This window comes from Chenopodium album, chromosome 6 (assembly GCF_948465745.1).
Source record: "Chenopodium album chromosome 6, dcCheAlbu1.1, whole genome shotgun sequence".
NCBI lineage: Eukaryota > Viridiplantae > Streptophyta > Magnoliopsida > Caryophyllales > Amaranthaceae > Chenopodium > Chenopodium album.
In genome coordinates, this window is record NC_137839.1 from 2866266 (window position 1) to 2888451 (window position 22186).

General features: G+C 36.9%; 2 protein-coding genes and 1 pseudogene across 3 annotated transcripts; all 3 read right to left on the reverse strand.

Annotated features, from left to right (window-relative positions):
• Positions 1-3746: 3746 nt before the first annotated feature.
• On the reverse strand, positions 3747-7321 carry LOC145634272 (proline-rich receptor-like protein kinase PERK15). Its single transcript, XM_081685694.1, has 8 exons — positions 6942-7321; positions 5953-6549; positions 5765-5851; positions 5583-5653; positions 5324-5400; positions 5064-5205; positions 4737-4898; positions 3747-4498 (listed from the first exon to the last, which is right to left on the reverse strand). The coding sequence occupies exons 1-8, from the start codon at positions 7126-7128 to the stop codon at positions 4220-4222; spliced, it is 1602 nt and encodes a 533-aa protein (XP_081541820.1). The 5' UTR covers positions 7129-7321; the 3' UTR covers positions 3747-4219.
• A 2116-nt stretch (positions 7322-9437) lies between these two features.
• Positions 9438-15329, reverse strand: LOC145635571 (proline-rich receptor-like protein kinase PERK8). Its single transcript, XM_081686881.1, has 8 exons — positions 13521-15329; positions 12083-12622; positions 11788-11874; positions 11626-11696; positions 11302-11378; positions 10897-11047; positions 10606-10767; positions 9438-9953 (listed from the first exon to the last, which is right to left on the reverse strand). Exons 1-8 carry the CDS (start codon positions 14413-14415, stop codon positions 9708-9710), a joined length of 2229 nt encoding a protein of 742 aa, XP_081543007.1. The 5' UTR covers positions 14416-15329; the 3' UTR covers positions 9438-9707.
• Positions 15330-16653: 1324 nt separating this feature from the next.
• LOC145635572 (proline-rich receptor-like protein kinase PERK15) lies at positions 16654-21097 on the reverse strand (annotated as a pseudogene). Its single transcript, XR_014113859.1, has 8 exons — positions 20400-21097; positions 19484-20038; positions 19236-19322; positions 19072-19142; positions 18781-18857; positions 18431-18578; positions 18135-18296; positions 16654-17321 (listed from the first exon to the last, which is right to left on the reverse strand). The product of XR_014113859.1 is annotated as a proline-rich receptor-like protein kinase PERK15 (transcript).
• Between the last annotated feature and the right edge of the window lie 1089 nt (positions 21098-22186).

A 22186-nucleotide genomic window follows, 5' to 3' on the forward strand; every position in this document is an offset into this window, starting at 1 on the left:
AACTTTTCGACACCAAGCCTCGAAACCTCCAAAATTTCTCAAAAAGCGTGGATATTAGCCTTCAATTTTTAAATTTTTTGACTTTTTTCGCTCGGAAATAAAAATTGCCGAAATGTTTACCATGGTCTCTAATACCTTACGGGAGTCCAATTAGGTGGGTAGAACCATCCAATTTTCCGTTAAATGACCAATTTCTTTGATTACAACTTGCACCGATTTTATTAATTCAAGCCTACAACGAACATTTATGATAACAAATAATGATCATATTTGGTTTCAAACAGCATTATATGACCCTGAGATGTATCCCATAGACTTTCAAGACTTTTCGACACCGAGCCTCGAAACCTCAAAATTTTCTCAAAAAGCGTGGTTAATAGCCTTCAATTTTGAAATTTTTTGATTTTTTTTTCGCTCGGAAATTAAAATTGCCGAAATGTTTACCATAGTCTCTAATACCCTCCAGGAGTCCAATTGGGTGGGTGGAACCATCCAATTTTCCCTTAAATGACCAATTTCCCGGTTTACAACTTGCACTGAATTCATTAATTCAAGCCTACAAACGAACATTTATGACAACAAATAATGATCATATATGGTTCCAAACGACATTATATGACCCTGAGATGTATCCCATAGAATTTCAAGACTTTTCGACACCGAGCCTCGAAACCTCCAAAATTTCTCAAAAAGCGTGGATATTAGCCTTCAATTTTGAAAATTTTTGACTTTTTTTCGTTCGAAAATAAAAATTGTCGAAATGTTTACCATGGTCTCTAATACCCTCCGTGATTCCAATTGGGTGGGTGGAACCATCCAATTTTCCTTTAAACGACCAATTTACTGGTTTACAACTTGCACCGATTTCATTAATTCAAGCCTACAACGAACATTTATGACAACAAATAATGATCACATATGGTTCCAAACGGCATTAGATGACCCCGAGATGTATCCCATTGAATTTCAAGACTTTTCGACACCGAGCCTCGAAACCTCCAAAATTTCTCAAAAAGTGTGGATATTAGCCTTCAATTTTTAAATTTTTTGACCTTTTTTCGCTCGGAAATAAGAATTGCCGAAATGTTAACCATGGTCTCTAATACCTTCCGGGAGTCCAATTGGGTTGGTGGAACCATCCAATTTTCCGTTAGACGACCAATTTTCCGGTTTACAACTTGCACCGATTTCATTAATTCAAGCCTACAACGAACATTTATGACAACAAATAATGATCCCATATGGTTTCAATCAGCATTATATGACTCCGAGATGTATCCTATAGAATTTCAAGACTTTTCGACACCGAGCCTCGAAACCTCCAAAATTTCTCAAAAAGCGTGGATTAAAAGGCCAATTTACGGTTTACAACAACGAATTTAATTAACTTGCACCAAAATTGACCCAAAACCGTTTTAACCCGTATAAACCTGAATTTAACCCGACTTGTTGCTACCCTGACCTGAATTCAACTCGACTCTTTCCTAACTCGACCCGAATTTAACCCAACCTCTTACAAACTCGACTCGAAATCAACCCGATTTGTTATTGACCAGACCAAATTCAACCCGACTTGTTTTTTACTCGACCCGAATTGTACCAGACCTATTACTTACCCGACCCAAAAATTCAACCCGATCTGTTACTGATCCGACTCGTAATTAACACGACTTGTTATTAACCCAACCTAAATTCAACCCAAATTGTTTCTGACCCGATTTCAAATCACCTTAAATACAATTTAGACCACCTTATTATTGTTGATCAAATCATTTTGTCTAGGGAGACCAAGTCGGTCCAGGCCAGCAAAAGAAAGGAGCACCATTCTCAAATTTATGAGTTAAATATAGTATATATTTGTTGTATGGTCAAAGGAGATAATTATCTTCCTAAATTATAGACTATAGTTCCCTAGTATATTGTCATATATGTTATAGTCAAAGGAAATAATTAGCTTGATAAAAATGATAATTATCTATTTATAGTTAGTTGAACCCTAATATGACCTGACTTGGAAATGTAACCTACAAATTTTTTACTTGAACATAACCCGACTTGAATCTAAGAATGACCCGACTTGGAAATGACCCAACCTGATTATAACCCGCAAATTATTTACTTGAACCGAACCCGACTTGAACCCGATAATGACCCAACCTGATTATAGTTTGCAAATTATTGACTAGAACCGAACCCGACTCAAACCCGAAAATGACCCGACCAGATTCTAATGCGCAAATTATTGACTTGAACCGAACCCGACTCAAACCCGAGAATGACCCAACCAGCTAGATTCTAACGCGCAAATTATTGACTTGAACCAAACCCGACTTGAACTCGAGAATTACCCTAACCCGTTTTAACCCGTGAAAACCTGAATTAAACCCGACCTATTGTTCACCCGACTCAAATGTAACCCGATAAGAAGTATGATCCGACGTGACCCGACTCAAGCATGACCCAACCCAAACCCGACCCGCATAGGTTATGGAATTAATCTGAATTGACCCGACCCGAGTTGACCGACCCACTCTTATCCGACCCAAACCCGACCCGTTTACCTGAATTGACAGCTCTAATTAGAATGGACTATATTATACGAGTAGACGAATACCCAGATGATATTTTATTTTACGGATTGGTGTATAAGAGAGTTAAAGTTTGAATTTGGGATTGGTATCTAAGACATGAGATTATTATTTTCTTAAGTTTATTCAAACTAGACTAGATTAAATCAAATGGACTTAAGCATAGCCTTTAATTTTTTTTTACATTTTTTTTTTTTTGGCGTACTTCCTCCATTTAAGAATAATTGATATAGTTTGACTTTTTTTCACTATTTATATACATTAATCATTGTGATTGGGTTTTCAAATGAACCATAATATGAAAAAACTATAATCAAATGAAGGTAACCAATTGGACTAAAGCATGGCCTTATATTTGTTTTCAAACGAAGGTAATCAAATGGACCAAACAAAGGTAATCAAATTGACTAAAGCATAGCCTTTATAGTTTTTTCATCACCAAAAGTATACATTACTAGGGTCATATTACTCATAATATGTTGTGTTTGGAACTATATACAAGTACACAACCATTAGTTGGTTATATAGTGGCCTTGAGTTAATGGAAGGAGGAACCTATGTAACTAGCTATGTGATATTTTAAAGGTAGAGTAGATGATTCCAACCACCCAAATGGCCTATCAAAGACTCGTTGGGTCCAAAAGCCACGAAATGCCTAATTGATACCCAAAAGGCCAAAACCATCTCATTAATGCATTAAGCATTTGGGCCACCTCTTGTTATGTCTTAAGATGCCTTTGCCCTTGTATTGCCTTGGCTTGGCCTTGCTGCCTTGAGCAGGCGTTCCCTTGATCCTATGTCAAACCAAGATCCGACCCTCAATTGCCAAAAATAGATGTTTTATATGGATGAGGTGTCTTTATGTCTTAAGGGCCTGTTCACATTTACTGAACTGAACTGAGCTGAACTGAACTGATGAACTGAACTGAACTGAGGTGAAATAAATATGTTATGAGAGAGAGAAATTAGAAACTGAACTGGACTGAATTGTTTGGAGCTGAACTGAACTGAACTGAAATTATGTGAACAGGCCCTTATTCTAGCGTTCTATGAGTTTTGTCCATGCTTAAAGCCTAGTATCCACATCACCACATGTATATTCTTTATCATTTGTCTGGAATGTTATAAATGCAAAACTTCCTCTATCCATATTTGAAGGTCAAAACCAAACTCCAAATTTAAATATGTATAAAGCAAAAACTCCAACATTTACTTAGAATATTCATATTAATAATAAAGCAAATTAATAAGAAAAAAAATAAATCAATTTCCTACAGAATTTCTCTATGAACAAAAATAGTTACAATTGGGAAAAACATTTTTTTTTACAATTAAAGAATATGAAATGGTCAGCAGTCCAACTCACACATGATGAGTGTGGCTAGCATGAAATGGTATTAGACATCAAGTTATAGGATCTTTTTAACACAACCATCCTCATCTCTCTCAATCCAGCATATGCAACTTAATAAAATGTGAATACTTGGAAAATTTCTTCAATATAGCACCTGAACATACCATCAGTGACCATAATAACGCGACTGCAAAATTGATTTCTTTAAGTCATCCTTTGTAGTAATTGATTTGCAAGCTAGAATCAGCTCGAGGTATTTAAGATCAATAATACGGAGTTACTTAACATGTGCCTTATTTCTCTGCACCTCTTCAGTATCCAACTCTCGAGTAGTCTGTTCTTCGCTACTTGAACCAGTCACATACAATCCATACTCGCTTGTTGTTCCATCATACTCAGTGCTAACAAATTCTGTTGAGTCCCCTTTGGAACCTTTCTTGTATTGACTACCAGTATTTTCTGAAGCAGTTTCATATCTATGGAGCATACTACGGCCAGGTGTTATTCCTTCGGTTAAATCATCAAGGGACAAATTCCCTTCAAGAGCTCGAACTACCTGCTCATTTCCATAGTTCAAAAACAGCATCAGAAAAACAAGACAGATAAATTGGCATATTTGTAATCAAAGGGAAAACAGATGCATTAGTCAATAGTACGCCGTATACTCTATTATTATCTGATCAGTAAGATATGAAGAATGTGCTTCAGATAATTTCAAGGCTAAGCAGATGCATTAGTCCATAGTATTCCTTATTATTATTATACATTTTCAGACATGCATGTGAGTTGAGTACCTGACTCATCAGTGGTCTACTACGTGCTGACTTTCGAACACATGTACCAGCACAAGTCACCATACGAGCCATCTCACTATGCTTGTAACTAAACTGCAAGCGTGGATCAACAAGTTGATTGAAGTTCTCATCCTCCATAGCAGTTGTGAGTAAAGGTCTCGCCTGCAAATAGCCAGCAGAATGCTAATTTAATTACTTTTCTGATAATCTTTTAAGCTGTAGCTTCTCAGCTTGATTGAATCCAAATAATATGATTTCTTGAAGTTGTATACAATTATACTGTATATAGATATGAGGTGATGAAACCGTGAAAGAAAAAAACTTTACCCATTCCACTAGACTATACTGCTTTTGTGTTCTGTCAACTGGTTTACGTCCAGTAATCAATTCCAGAAGCATGACACCGAAGGAATAAACATCAGACTTCTCCGTGAGTCTCCCAGATGAAGCATACTCTGGAGCCAAGTATCTGCAAGCATGATTTAGAGTGAAACATCAGCATAATGAGTGTTAAATTAATACTTAATTAGTTTGGATCAAATACATATAGTACAATAGACCATGAAGAAGGGATCACATTATTATACCCCAAGGTTCCCATAACTCGAGTGGTAACATGTGTATATTCTTCAGGTGTAAGCTTTGCAAGTCCAAAATCTGCAACCTGCAAAACACAAGCTTGACATTTACATTGTAGAAAATGATTTCTAACATAATAAAAGTTCTCATATACTCCAATAGATAATAAAGAATTCAGAAGGGAGAAAAATGATGAAAATAATGAACAAATCAATACATAACAGCAAAATCAATAGCAACACTAATCAAACATGATCAGAAAGTCACCTTGGCTTGATATTTGTCGTCTAGGAGTATATTAGTAGCTTTAATATCACGATGTATAATTCTTGGTTGGCCTATATTATAGTGACCGGAACATGCATTAGATTCACACCCGTACACATGTATCAGGAATCACCAAAAATGGTTCCTGACATTGAAGGCATAATGACCACAAGAGTACTTACAATCTTCATGCAGATATGCTAATCCTTTTGCAGCCCCCACAGCCACCTTTAGTCTCGTGGACCAATCCATTGTAGGCTGATCCTTACCTGCAACATGGTTATTCCATCAGATGGAACCAGAATAGATACATTCTTGAAAAATTAACAAAATTAAAACAATGATCAAGTAAAAGTAAACATGATCTAACCATGAAGGTGGAACTCCAGAGTCTTGTTAGTAACAAATTCATAAACAAGAAATCTTTTCGAGCCAGTGATGCAGAAACCTGCTAATTTAACAAGATGCCTGTGATGCACTCGGCTAATGATTTCAACTTCTGCCGCAAATTCACTCTCTCCTTGACCACTATTAGATCTAAGAGACTTAACAGCAATTGCTTTCCCAGTAGGAAGAAGTCCTTTGTGAACCGACCCAAAACCACCTTCTCCCAAGTAATTATCTTTTGAGAAGCTATTTGTTTCCATTGCAAGATCATTGTAAGTAAACATGGTCTGTGAAGAGGCGTATGATAAAGCAGGAGATGGAGGTGGCATTAAGCTTCCACTGCCGGAAAAATTGGACTGCCCTGAGTTTGAGTAAGCTGATGGAGCTTGAGCTGCTGGAGAACGCCGAGATGGTTGTGGAGGCAATGGGTTGCTGCCATTGCTTCCCACAGAAGACTGTGAAGGAAGATGTGATACAGCTGAAGCAGGAGGAGTATATAAATCCTTATGATGTTCGGCCCTTCTAGGTGGATTATGGTGCTGCTGCCGCTGTTGAGCTGGTTCAGCATGCTGCTGGTTACCTAATAACCATTCCATCCATTTAGACATTTACACAGACTAATGACAAAAGGATTATTACATGTTTTGGTAGAAAGATAAACATACAAGTCAGAGAGTAAAAGATTTAAATTTTTTTTTCACTTCATAGACATTGACTATACATCATCATATCTAATAAAATTCCAAAAAACCATGAATGTGTAAATCCTAAGAAACTGTGGCATTTCTTAAGCTCCTGTATTTGTTTTACTTGATTTCTTAACCAGCCTTACAAGCATAAACTATCCAATTTATTATTCAGATAAAAGCATAAAACATTCATTTATGTAAAAAAAAAAAGGCAGGATCATGCAAACACCAAGATAGAACAAACTACTAAATTCTGCAGGATAGGGTTATATCTTATATATACCTCTAATAGCTCCAGGAGGATTTTCTACAGAAATACTGTGAGTCGTTCTCCTCCTCCTATCTCCATCTTTTCCCCGACAGAGCACGCAGCACAACCAAATCAAGAGTACCAGTACAATTAAAAGTCCTACAGCAATACATGCTACGATTACAGTAGATATATGTGCTCCTAGAATGTTTATGCTCATAATGACCTCTGAAGATGCAAAATTCTAGAATAATAGATAAAGTATAGCCTGATTGTCTCCAATCCTAATGTAAGGGAGCAATAATTTGAAAATCAAGAACCACAACAGAAGAAATAGAGGCTAAGAATAGAATGTGTGGATAATTCAACTTTGCAGGTTTAACTTCAGATAGATGTACTCGAAGATGATGAGATTCAACCGTTGTTGCCTTGAATGGTATAATGAGGGCATGTTTGGCTATGATGTAATGCAAAACTTTGAATGTCAAACCAAGACCAAGTAGTCGACACACTAATAGCAAGTCATGTATGCAAGGAATGAAGAAGTCAATGTAATTAATCTTAAAATAGACATCAAAAATTCATTTTTTACAGGTGCACAATCACAAGTAAACAAACTATAGGCAAAATTCATTAAACTAAACTCAAAGGTCTCAAACTCATTAAAAGATATTATCATCCTGTGAATTAATTAGGAACAAGTTGATGGTTTTCTTCAGTTAATACTGCTGTCAATGATCTGGAGGTATGGTACTTAGTCTTTTTCCAACCATCAGCTGTAAAATCAAGTCAAATTATTCAACTGTGTATTCTGGCCAAAAAGCATATACGAAGTATAATGTTTAGAGGAAGTGAAAAGAAATCAGTTACTCAACTTGCTATATACGGAGTACTTCCTCTGTTGTTCATACACGTAATATTTTAACTTTCACGTTTTCTAATGCATAAAGTTTGCTATAAATATCATTGCATTACATATGAAGTACAAAAAATTTATAAATTTTGAGAATACAAATTGAGATTAATCAAACAGAATACATACAAAATGAGGTGCAAAAAGTCAAAACGTTGCATGTATTAAGAAAAGGACAAAGTGTTACTCGCCAACTATGAGATATCCCGAAATTCGTGGTCTCCAACTCTCCATTCATGCATAATTTCATATCTTGTACTCCGTACAATTTGTCAAAGCAACTAACATAATCAACCTCTACCAACAACATAAATTAATTCAGAAAGATTACAAATACCCCCTTTTCAACCTGGTATAGAATTAATCAAGTAAAGATTCTATTTGCCATAGGGCAGTTTGACTTATTAAACAATACAAGATGCAGTATTAAAGCACTAACTATGTTCATCAACTAGACGATTTACTAATATTATACAGCAACACTAACCAGAACAACGACGAAGACAACAACAACAACAACAACAACAACAACAACAACAACAACAACAACAACTAGGGCTATTGAACATTCCACAATTGGAAAGTGAGAGGTTATTTCTAAGAGACTTGAATAGAGCTACCCACATTGAAATATGATTGCAATCATTTTTCTTGTCACATTGCCTCAATCCATCACAATCATGATTACTACTGGAGTTTTTTCTGACATTCCAAATTAATATGAATTATATATGATTGCAATTATATATGCTTGGGATTACTACTACATCCAAAATGTGGAAGTTTAATTTATTTTACACCTATCTACCAATATCATAATTGATTAAAAACATTATTAAAAAAAAAAAAATTCAAATTTCATATTGACTACCTTACAGCTTTGTGAATTTGCTTCTATGGCTGCTTCATCCTTTCAACTTTTTACCAATGCCTCAGAGTCGAAAAACCCTCCTTCCACTGATGTTGAAAAACCTAACAATCATGCTTGAGTCAATCAAGCTCTTAACCATGTTTTGTTGATCATAGGAAGTAAAGCAAGAGTCGAAATTCTGAGATATAATGATATATTGTCATTCGCTTATTTGGCAAATATTACAATTTGTTATAGAAACATATGTATATGATGAATATATGATACATTCGGATGTATAGTAGGCAATGCTATTGAAGGTGACTCGAGTCGTAATTTATGAGGGAATGAAGTAGTTATAATTTCGATTTATTTCTTAGTTTAGACATTAGGTGATTTGATTCTATTTGTACTGATTAAAATACTTTTTTTCCCAAATGGAAATGATATTGAACAGAGTACATGTTATATGAGAGCATTTGTAAAATTGCAAGTATATGATAGAATCTAAATACTTGTACTGAATATTACTCCAGCCTTTTTTTTCTTTTTTTTTTTTTTCCGATTAGTAATTGAATAATTCATCTTTAAACCTTTAGTTTTTGTTAGATTATTTATTTAGTATCAAGGCATGAATGAAATGATCATTTCAAAGAATAAACAAAGTTAGGAATAGACTCCGGAAACGAAATAGGGGCTTAATTCTGGACTGTGAATTTACCAAATCAGGATCTACATATGGTATTTCACACTCATTAATACCGACTCAAACTATGAAATTAGGGTAATTTCATTAGGTAAAATCTTGGGACTCCAAATTCATGTTAATTCATCACTAAACAGAAGCTGCCCAGCTTTGTCCATGAATTTTCATGGCGGGCAATAGTAAGTACAAATTACAGGTTGAAAAAATAAACAAATAAATAGGTACATCAATGGCCAATGGGGCAAGTTGGAAAAAAAAAAAATTATATACTCATATTCGAATCAAAATCAAGTTAAAAAATCTCAGGATAAAGTGGTCAGTAACCTCCGTTCAGGCATGTCTTTGTGAATGGCGCTGCATCTCACTGCTAGACAATCCACCATCACTGAACTCACTTCGTGTCCTATTAAACTCGTTGGTACCATACTCTTCACTTAGATATACCAACTTCCTGAATTTCTTTTCATCTTCTACACCACTATCCATGTCAGCAGAATCAAGAGATGAGCTAAATCCTGGCTTAACACCGTCATTGAGATCAGATAGTGAAAGATTTCCTTCTAGCGCGCGAACCACCTGTTCAAAAATGACATAATGAACACCATGAGAATTTTTTGATAAGGCAGCATGAGGAATAGCATGCTTATTAAAGTTAGCAAAATGATGGGTGCATTGCTGATAAGAGAAAAACTCCAATGTGGCAATATGAAAGAGAAGGCTCCAATGTGGTTCGCAGAAGTTGATCAAATCTTGGGATTTGGGAGTAGTGATTAATTCATACATATTAAGAGCACTCAAATTCAGTTGTTTCAGGAAAGCTGCGCTTCAAATTATAACAGAACGTAGAGGTGTACTTCAAACAGCAACAAAAATTTATGGAGGTGAGAGTCTCTCAGCTAGCATCCCTTCCCATCGCCTCAAACAATAGAATCCACACACTCAAGTATCAAGACAATCCTTCTTCAGGACAGTCTTTAAAAGCAGTTATTTGGAGTTGCTTCTGTATATTGTCTCTCTTTTCCACACAAGTCAAATCCATAAAATATCAAGCACACAAATAATAAGATACATTTTATTTCATGTCGTTTAGTTCAGCTTGATACTGTATCAGTCGAATCCATAAAAGCTTGCTATACAATCAGAAAACACCTCCATTTGGACTTCAAAGTAAACAGAATAGCCTATCCAAATTTTGTAGAGAACATCCCAAAGTTTAGTAGAATGTTACCTGGCTCATTCGTGGTCTGCGTTTCGCTGAATGACGCACACAAGAAGCAGCACAAGTAATCATGGAGCCCATTTCTACATAGTCATAATTGTTTCCTAGCCGTGAATCAACTAAAGAATCAAAGATTCCATCTTGCACAGCTTTTGAAAGTAGCGGTCTAGACTGTAATGGAAATAAAATTAATTAGCTTTCTAATGATCCTGTTGCACCCCCCTTAATGCAAAAGGCAAAGGGGAAATAATTCTTATATCATGATGAATCTGTTTCCAGATAAGTAAATTGAAAATTTACCCAGTCTACCAAACTGTCCTCCATCTCAGAATTTGATGAGTAGTCAACTGGGCGACGACCTGTAATTAATTCCAAAAGCAAAACTCCAAAAGAGAAAACATCACTCTTCTCAGTGAGCTTTCCTGAGTTAGCATACTCTGGAGCCAGGTACCTACAAGTATTAGAGAGAAAAGAAAATGAAGCCACTAAGTTAGGTTCCTCCTATTGTTACACTGTTCACTCTTATCAAACAATGTACAGATGATCACACTCAAGTAAACATCAGAATGATATGATCAAGTCACCTAAACCCAACCTCAGTAAATTAACATTAGGTAAAAAAAGGACCAACAAATCATTTATATGAACTAGATAGCAATCAGATAAAGAAATTATACAAAAAATTAATAAAACGCTAGCCATTACCCAAAAGTTCCCATAACTCGGGTGGATACATGAGTATTAGCATCAGAAGTAAACTTTGCCAGTCCAAAATCAGCAACCTGAATGAGGAAAAAAATTCAATAAATCTAAGAGGAATCTGACTAGCTGTAGAATGAAGTCAGTTTTATCTTATACAGAAACAAGTCAAGGTCTAATTATCATTATGGCAATGACATTGAGTCATTGGCAAAACCTTCTTGCCCTTCTTAAATAAAAGAGCAACATCATCTAAGGCAAGAAAATAAAAAACTAACATGGGGTGAAGACTAAACCCTAACTAGTAACTACTACCAATTATAAGCTTACCAATGCCTCAAACTTGAAATCCAGAAGAATATTAGCTGCTTTAATATCCCTATGAATTATTTTAGGATGACCTGCAGAAGTAAGCACATCTTCAGATTGTAGTTCAAACAAAATCAGAGCATTAATGTGTACATCCAGGGGTTGGTAAGAAGAAAGGCTTACAGTCCTCATGCAGATATGCCAATCCTTTTGCAGAACCAATAGCAATCTTCAGCCTTGTAGGCCAATCCATAACAGGTTGTCCCTTTCCTGCAATACAATTTTTCTTATTAGATTGAAGAACTGCTCTTTGAGACAAAGGACCTAAAAAACTACTTGAGTGTCATATATTGTTGATGAGTATATATGTTTAAAAGGAAAGCCCAAAAAGGATAAATATTATAATCATTGTGACCATAGCATCCATATAAGGGGGTCTTCAGAGGTAGTAAAGTGTCAGAAAGAGTGACAAACTAACCATGCAAATGGAACTCCATGGTTTTATTTGGAAGAAATTCATAAACCAGCAATTTCTGGGGACCAGTGACACAGTATCCAACCAATGACACAAGATGCTTGTGGTGCACTCGGCTAATAGTCTCCACTTCTGCCTGAAATTCACGCTCTCCCTGCCCACTATCAGCTTTGAGTGATTTGACAGCTACTATTTTCCCAGTTGGAAGGATTCCTTTATGGACATATCCAAAACCACCTTGTCCAAGGAGATTTTTGCTCGCAAAGCCATCGGTAGCAACAGAAAGCTCTTCATAAGAAAAGGAACTCGATGAATTTCCTAATATCATGCCCTGCGAAGATGGTGGAATTGAGTTCTCAGGCCCAGAACTGGGAGACCAGAAAGATCCACTGCCGTTTGTAGAAATTGGTTGAGCTGTTGAAGAATTCGATCTTGATGGTACAGCAGCCAGTGTTATAGAAGATGGCTTGGACATCGAATAATGTTCAGTTGACTGGGGATTACTATGTTGCCCAGGTTGTGCTGGCCCTTGATAAAATCCACCTATCAAATATATATATTCATGATATACAATAAAATTAGCAAGAGTAGCACAATAAAATTTTCATTCTTAATCCTCTTCCTGGAAGAGTTATAATAAGCATAGGTTTCAATGCAACTATTGGTGTGAGAAAAAGGAGTACATGGTTGCTAAAAAAACGTCGAACAATCTTTCCAACAAGTGGTAAATTATTGTAGAGTTTATCAATACATAAGTGAATCAAGAGGAACATGCCATTTTAACTATATGTTGGCTTTTTTCCCATACTATTTTAAACACCCAGTCCTACAACTTATTTTGTAATATCATGAAGATGGAATGATAGCATGTGAAATACAAAACTTTTAAACTCATTGAGATTAATGAATTTTTTTTTTCTTCAAATTCAGCAGTAAATAGGAGGAAAGGACACTCCTACATTGTAAAGGCCTACAAAAGAATAAATGATCTTAAGCTATAAAATACGAAAATAGGTTTCTTTTATCTATATTAAGGAACTGCAGAAGACCTACTTAAGATTCTGTTGGGATAAAAAAACCAATTCCAATCAAAATAATTGCATAATATTAAAATAAACTGCAGAACTCATATAGAACTGAAAAGATAGGATACAATCGATATATACATTTTTGAAACATTCTATACTATTTTGAAACCTTCGTCATGGAGCTCATATGATATTGCAGAATTTCCGTTACTCTAGTTCAAATGCTTAAGCATCTACAGTCTCAATTCAGAATTTCACCCCCAATAATAATAACTCAGTAAGGACGACCTTAGCCAATGGCAAACCATAAGAATCGACAATCCAATAAAAATTATTAGGAATTATCAAGATTTGAAAGAGGAATAAGGACAAGTATTGTAAGATTTGTAACCATATAATATATAGAAACAAACCTGGAGGTAAGTAATATCCCTCTCCACCATGTGAATCCTGCCTTTTCTTCCTCCTAGCAAAGAGCATCCACAGCAGGCCAAACACAGCTAGTACTATAACACCCCCTATTACAACACCTACAATAAGACCGGTTTGTGTATGAGTTGATGAGCTAGGTGGAGGAGGAATAGCAGGTGAAGACGGTGGAGGCTTTGATGGATTTAAATTAGGAGATGGAGGGCTTTGAGATATAATTGGTGGAGAAAAGGGTGGAGTTTCAGGTGTTGATGATGGAGGTGGGCTAAGAATTGGAGTTGGTGGTGTTATTGGGGAAGGTGCAGTACTTGTAGGGGGAGGAGGAGAAGGAGATGGGCTAGGAGGGGAAGGAGGAGGAGTCTGAGGATCTGGGGTTGTAGGTGGTGGTGTCGATGGATTTGGAGGTGGAGTCTGAGGAACCGGGGCTGGTGGTGAAGGTGATGGGCTTGGAGGTGGAGGTGACGGACTTGGAGTTGGAGCTGGTGGTGGAGGTGATGGACTAGGAGTTGGAGGTGGAGGTGACGGGCTTGGAGTTGGAGGTGGAGGTGATGGGCTTGGAGGTGGAGGCTGGGGAGGTGGGGTTGTAGGTGGAGGAGACGGTGGAGGTGTCAGAGGAGGACTTGGTGGTGGGCTTGGAGGGGGCGCAGTTGGAGTTGGAGGGATTGCAGGAACAACTGGTGGTGGGCTTGGAGGAGACGGAATTGGAGTTGGAGGGATTACAGGAACCAGTGGTGGGCTAACCACAGGAACTAATGGTGTTGGGCTAACAGGCGGAGAAACATCGGGTGCAGGTGGAGAAACAGGAGTTGGCGGTGGTGGACTTTCTGGTGGCGGAGGTGTTAGTGGGGTTTCAATAACTGCAGGTGTTGGCGACGACATTTCTTAAATCTAACCAAAACTATTCAGTACCAGCAATGTCAAACAGGAAGAAAAAAGAGGAGAGGATGGAACTCCTTTACTTTCCTCTTGAATAGAGAACAATGAATCAATTTGATTCTCTTACAAAATTTTCAAACATAAGCATCATTATGCAGGCTTCCCCCCTATTGTCCAATTCCCAGACAGTCATTGTATAAATTATTCAACTATTCCCTTAGACATAATCCGTCTCCCAGTAACCAAAACGTGCTCACTATGTCATATCTGAACAAGTCTTAGTGTCTTACCCCTATCATTAAACAAATAAAAACCTCAAAACATCCTTGCATGTCATGAATTAGCTAGCTAGATAAAGCTGTTTCCACACCTTCAATTAACAATCCAGACCAAGTTACTCAATCAAACCGCCATCTTCGAACAGCAAAGTTTTATTTATTCATACACATGTAAATATAAAATAATAAAACCAAAAATCTCTGATTACAGATTGAATAAATCCTTAAATAATTAGTCTGGCAACTCAGAAAGTCAACTAGAACATCAATTCAACTCCCCATACTATATAATTTCTTCTTCATCTCTCTCTCTTCTATAATCATTACCAATTCAAATTCATACAAGTAATAAGAATTAAGAAATCAAAACTATATCATATGTTCGTGCCCTCCAATGTATCAATAGTGACTCCCATGACTATACCAGCCCTAATTCAGGTTGGAATAACGTAAATTTGAATAATCGTATACAAATAAAATAAATGCCTGACAAATTCAAATTGCGGAATCTGATAATTATTATACCAACCCTAATTCATATTGAAATAATTTTAAACAAACAATGAAATTAAATCGAATCATATAATATATGAAAAAAAAAATAGTGTAAATATGCAAGCATAATCAATCAATTCTAGGTTAAAATTATACCAGCTTACCTTCTTCGATTGCTGTGTCAACCGGTCAAGCCCTAATTGAATTTCTCTCTCCTCGCAATGCGAATTACTTTCTCCATCGGAATCGATGATTTCATCTGGCGATTCTATTAAGGTGATGTTCATGTTGATGTAGCAGAGTAAGAGAGAGAAAAATGTCGAGGAAATTTGGCGGTTTTTTTCCAGAAAAAAAGAGGGAAAGTGTGGAAGTTGGGTTGCAACATCAACGGTATAGTGCCATAGTGGTGCGGTGAGTTTGGTTAGTGTTTTCTAAATTTGGTCAATTCTAAGTTTTTATCCCCATTTCCGCCCCACGACCCACTAATCGTGACCCATCTCCGCCCCACTGACATTGCTTGGTCTTAATTTCATCACTTGCTTACACCTCAATTGAGCTCATTAGCTTTGATTAATTTTGTTTAGTTTGAATGCACTTAGGTTAGTTTAACATTATATTGTGTCACTCCTCAATTTATTGTTCTAAAGCACTTTCATAGTCTTGTTAGTTATCCAAACCAAACTACATACATCAACAATTTTAGCCATAAGTTAAACAAGTGCAAATTGTAAAAGATTAAACTTCTTGCCAAGTACATTCAACTACATCTACTTAATTACTACTACATAGTTCATGTTATAATAAACACAACAAGAGAACAAGTCTTGAATAAGACCGTCTTATAGTTGTATGAGACAGCAAAAGATGATCTTCAAGGAATAAGTCACTCCAACAATACTTATATTGTCCAAAAAGAAACAATTCAAGCCCTTAAGAGTCAAGATAATGAGGTATGTTTAACTAAAATTGATGGGCTAATGATAACAATTAACCATTGCTGTATAAGGCGTAGGCAGTTCGCTCAATAAACCCAACCCCATGGTCTAGAACTCTAGACTACAAAACCACCATTAATGTTTATAAAACTGAAGTAGTCCACTTTAAGGTATGGCCTTTGGTTCAATGATTTAAGGAGTATGATCTTTTAAAGTTGTAAGAATTTTGCCCAGTACAAGTCGACATAGTCTTCAAGGTATCATTTACTTCCTCCATTAGTCAAACTGTTGTAACTAAAACACTTGCATATGAATCCCAAGATCGATGTTAAGGCTAAGGCAACAAATTTCTATGAGAATACGACTCAATGTGAATGTAAGTTATGTAACTGTGTTAATGGCCTCAAGGCACTTGGTCAAAGCTTAGGTCTGTCTTGGATGGTATCCAAAACTTGAGATCAAAGTTCGTTTGTATTATCTACGTTTACTGTAACTTCGCACAGGGTTCATGATTGATACATTGACCATTGAAGTTTGAAACAATGTCATATGAAGATGTATTGGTAATATTCACAATTGAGCTCAACAAAACCAAAATCATTATACAAAAGAATTGCCCAATATGTAGTATGTTATCTCTCTGTGAAAGCAATAGTAAATACATTGAGGTGAAAACCAATCATTCCACTGCAAGGTAAAAGAATGCCAAAAAAAACGAAAAAATTGTGTTAGAATCACGTCACTCGCAATCTAATATATAAAACAATTAATTTTCCTTTTCACATCAGGGTCTTTCTTTACAGGAAGCAATGATGCAAGAATCTTTGCATCAAGAGCTTCCACTAAAACCTCTACTATCTCCTTTCATCTTTCCCATCTCCATCTCTCGAGTAGTTTGGCGGCTTTGGCCTTCGCTGAAACCTTTACTATCTCCTTTCATCTCTCGGGTTGTTTGACGACTTTGGGCTTCACTACTTGAACCAGACGGGTACATGCCATACTCGCTAGTTGTCCCACCATACTCACTGCTGCCATACTCTGTGCTTTGAAGAGCCATCTGTCTGAATTTCTTCATGTCATCTTTGTATTGGGAGGTATCATAATCTGAGCTTCCGTAGGAGCTGTAGATTGAACTGTGTCCAGGTCTTATTCCTTCATTTAGATCGGATAGAGACACTTCTCCTTCCAAAGCTCTAACAACCTGCTCATTGTCAGGTAAAGATTATAAATCAGAATCAACATACCCTACTTTTTACGAGGAAAAAGAACGAGCCCATTTTTTTATTTTATTTTTTGAAAAAAATCATGATAGAACTAAGTATATGAAACAAGAAGCCCAGTAAATGTATGGTATTGCTTACGAAATGCCAATTAATAATGCCAACAGATCGCTTTCAAGCCCATTCAGTACAAACTCTACAAGCAACTGTCATGAATCATTCATATTCACAATCCACAGACATTAAGCAATGCTAAAAGTCTACCAAATCATCAAATGCACTCTAGAAGTCTTTGTCCTTGGGGATTACTCATGTTATTATCCCCTTTTGGAAAGGTGGAGAGCTGCTGTCTGCCTGTCTAGAATACCAAGTAATCCATAAACTTGCCCAAATGTCAAGTTCACAGAATTTGTGAATTTTAAAATTTTCATTGCCAGTATTAATCAATAAATAACGCAAAGGCGTAATGTATTGCATGTAAGCACTTGGCGGCAATACCAGGTCGCAAGTTGTGGGTGTTAGTAAATTAAACGACAGATCTGGGATATGTTCCTAGGTTAGGTCAATAAGGAATCATCTCCTAAAAAGTTTAACAACTAATCTAACATAAAGCTCTCAATAGAATTCATCTCCTAAACAATTTGAATTGAAGATTAGGTCACAAATTCAGCAATCTCGTTAATTGCCTTTAGTTCCTGATTTTTTAACAAGTCTATTTATATAAAATGCACAGCTTCTCAAAACTTTGCATATCAAATTTAATTGCCTTCCGTTGAATAGTATTATCTGTTTACCTGGCTCATTCGAGGTCGGCGTCGTGCCGAGTGACGGACAGAAGCAGCAGCACAGGCGACCATGCGGGCCATTTCATTGGGGTTAAAATTGTTTTGCAGACGCGGATCAACAAGAGAATCAAAGTTATTTTCTTCCAGAGCTCTTGTCAGCAAAGGTCTTGCCTGCAGACAACATATAAGGCTTATTACTTCTCTGATTTATCTCATCAATTGTCAGGTTGATTTGAAAAAACAACAATTTCATAGGCAACAAGATGAATCCAGTAAGAAGCTCAATGTATGGAGAAACTGCATACCCAATCAACTAAACTGTCATCCATGTAAGCATTTGTTGGGTCAACAGGCCGTCGCCCAGTAATCAATTCCAGAAGCATTACTCCAAAGGAAAACACATCAGATTTATCAGTAAGTTTCCCACTTGAAGCGTACTCAGGGGCCAGGTATCTGGAAATGACATACATAAAAGAAACTCAGTAAGCACTTGTTCCAACTTGATGCAACGACAAGTCAATTTTTATTACAAATAGATGCACAAGGATATGAAAGGAATTGTGCATGCAATATTCCATCTTCAAATAACTTATTAGAAGTGGTATTACGGTATACAAAGAGCAGAACATGCAAAGGATAAAAGTATTAAACATACCCAAAGGTCCCCATCACACGAGTGGATATATGAGTATTAACATCTGAAGACAACTTTGCCAGTCCAAAATCTGCAACCTGAATAAATGAAAGCAAGATCAAATAAGTAAAATTCGTGATAACAAAAATTTAAATAAAAATCAATGATTAAATTGCAGAAGTTTGTCCAAGGAGGACAAAATCGAGTGAGCTTTGTAGTGACTCCTGACCTACTGGTTATGCTAAAGCTCGGAGAAGAGAGTATTAATCAATTACTCAATGGCCAAATAAAATATTGATAATGCAAACTCACCATTGCCTCGAACTTGTTATCTAGAAGAATATTAGCAGCTTTAATGTCCCGATGAATAATTTTCGGATGGCCTACAGAAACAGACAGCATAGAATCAATAAACTTTGTAGTTGACTGTCAACACTGGTACATAAGGAAAAAGCTAGTAATACAAGATAACTCACAATCCTCGTGCAAATATGCCAATCCTTTTGCAGCTCCAAGGGCAATCCTCAGTCTTGTAGGCCATTCCATGGTAGGCTGTCCTTTACCTGCAATGAGACAATTTGAAAATTCAATCAGATCAATGCCAATCATTAATTATAAGCATAGAAGCCAAAAGAAGTGTTATACCAATGCTGGCAGTGAGTGCAATTAAAGACAGACAATGCAGACACATATTAAAGCAAAGAACTAAAGGAAATAAGCTTACCATGAAGATGGAACTCCATGGTGCCGTTTGGAACAAACTCGTAAACCAGCAACCTATGTGCACCAGTAATGCAATATCCAACCAAAGAAACAAGATGTTTGTGATGGACACGGCTGATGATTTCAACTTCTGCCTGGAACTCGCGCTCTCCCTGTCCACTACCAGCTTTAAGAGACTTAACAGCAACTTCCTTACCATTAGGAAGGATACCCTTGTGGACATACCCAAAACCACCTTGGCCCAGGAGGTTGTCCTCGGAGAATCCATTAGTAGCCATTGCCAATTCCTCATAAGAGAAGGGACTCTTTACAAACCCCAGCGAAAGTCCAGGGGAAGGCGGTGGAAGCGGGTTTTCAGACCCAAAGCTGGATCCTGAACCTCCACCACTACTCATAAACGGAGCAGGTGGTGGCAGCGGTGGGGGTTGGGGGGAAGGAGGTCTAGGAGGCCGTTGTGGGGCAGCAGGAGGTGGAGGGGGTTTCGGCACCTGATAATGCTCAACTGGTGGAGGATAATTCTGCTGCCACTGCTGTGCTTGAACAGCATATGGACCATCTAACATTAAAAACACAGCATCACAATCAAAAACAACACCATAAATGCACCAAAAGATCATACCAAATCATTAAACTTAATCTAGGAAAAATCAATAAACATGCATTTTCATACAAACACTCAAATTCAAATTATGTAAAAAACACTCAAAATCAATACATCCAGATCTAATCCAATCTACAACATTACCATATTCCCCAAATCAAAAACCAAAGAAACACCCTTCAAAATCAAATGAATTAAATCCAAATTACACCCAAAATAGAAATGTTCATCAAAAGATCCAATCAAAGAATTCAACCAAACATAATTTCATAAATCAAATTATACAAAACAAATCAAGAAATCAAAGAAATTATACCTTTAGGACCAATGGTATGAGGAGGTGGAGGAGGAATATAATAACCTTCACCACCATATTCATCTCTTCTTCTCTTCTTCTTCTTTTTAGCACAACACACACAAATTATACTCAAAATCACCAGTACTACAACACCTGCAATTGCTATCCCTACTACAGTCCCCGTCGATATCCCATTACTCCCACCTGAACCCGAACCCGAACTTGAGCCCGGCGATGAGCCCGACGAAGGAGTTGATCCCGACCCAGAAGACCGCGAAGGAGGTGAAGGTGACCCACCACCAGAAGGCGTAGTAGGAGACGACCTTCCACCTCCACCGCCACCGCCGGAAGGAGGTGAAGGAGGAGAAGGGGTTTCACCGGGGGGAGCAGGGGGTGAAGGGGTAACAGTAGGAGGAGCAGGAGACGACGTCGTAGGAGGAGGAGAAGTCGCCGGAGTAGACGGCGATGTAGGAGGAGGAGAACTCGCCGGAGTTGACGGAGACGTCGGAGGAGGAGAAGTCGCCGGAGTAGACGGCGGAGGAGCAGGAGGGAAGGGGTAGGCGTAGTAGTAGGAGGAGCAGCGGTTGGTGGTGGAGTAGTGGAAGGTGCCGGAGGAGGAGTAGTGGTATTAGTCGCCGGAGGAGACGTCGCCGGCGCCGGCGACGACATTGTAGAAGAAAACAAGAGCTAAGTAGAGAGAGAAAAAAGTGGAAGAAGAGAGAGAAAATGAGAATTTCAGAGTTAAAGTTGCTGAGTGTGTTGCATTTAGAGAGAGAGAGGGTGGGGAGGTTTTTTCACACAGCACATGGGAGGAGAGAGAAAATGAATAAAATGTGGGACCCACACGAATGGCCCACGCATATATTTTCCAGTTTTCACTCTACGAGTAATGAATAAATATGGTCGTAGTTTAGGCTAATTTGTTTGTTGATTATGGATGTGGTAATAATAGTTGTACTGCCGTGTTTTTTTGTTTCTCATTATTCAACGCGTTTAAGTGGAAATTTTCTTCATTTTATTTATTTGATGATCTTTTCTTTCTTTGATTTATTTGTGTTACCTTATCCGGTGTTATAATTCATGGATCCATTTCATACTAGAGTGTTGGTGATATCGTAAGGTGTGTAATTAATTTAAGCCAAAGCCAATGCTTAATTGCTATATGTATGGTGCATTTCATTTGCTATTGTTCTTTTGTAATTAAGTCATTCTTAAATTTATAACGGAGTTCTTATTATGGTGTGTACAATATACACGTGACTCCTATAAAATTATTGTTTTGTGTAGTTCCATAATTCATTATGTGTGGGCATGGAGATAACTAACGAATAGAAGTACGAGTATGCTTTTCATTAATAATAAAATATCAAATGTACATTTAACTGCTTGTTTGTTTATGGTAATTTCAAGTCTTTCGTACGTGTCAGAAGTTACGTTATGATTTGAGAAATCTTGAATGAGAAAGAATAAAGCATTGTATTGTGAAATTTGTGATTGTTATTTGTTTAGTGCCTTTAATTAAGCCATAACATATACATTCATTGAATCAAACTATATTTTTATCTAATTTAGGTATTTTTTTTATTCATTAATCCCATCTTATTATACAACTTATTAGTTTTGAATTTATTTGAACTCATTATTTTTATCTTATCTTGTCTAAACTTATCAATCCTTATTTTATTAAACATTGAACTTTATTAGACTTTAACAAAACTTATTAACTTCTTATCTTGTATCATCTTATTTTATATGAACTTATTAACTCTTATTATATTAGCTCGCTTAAGTTCTCACCTAATTTT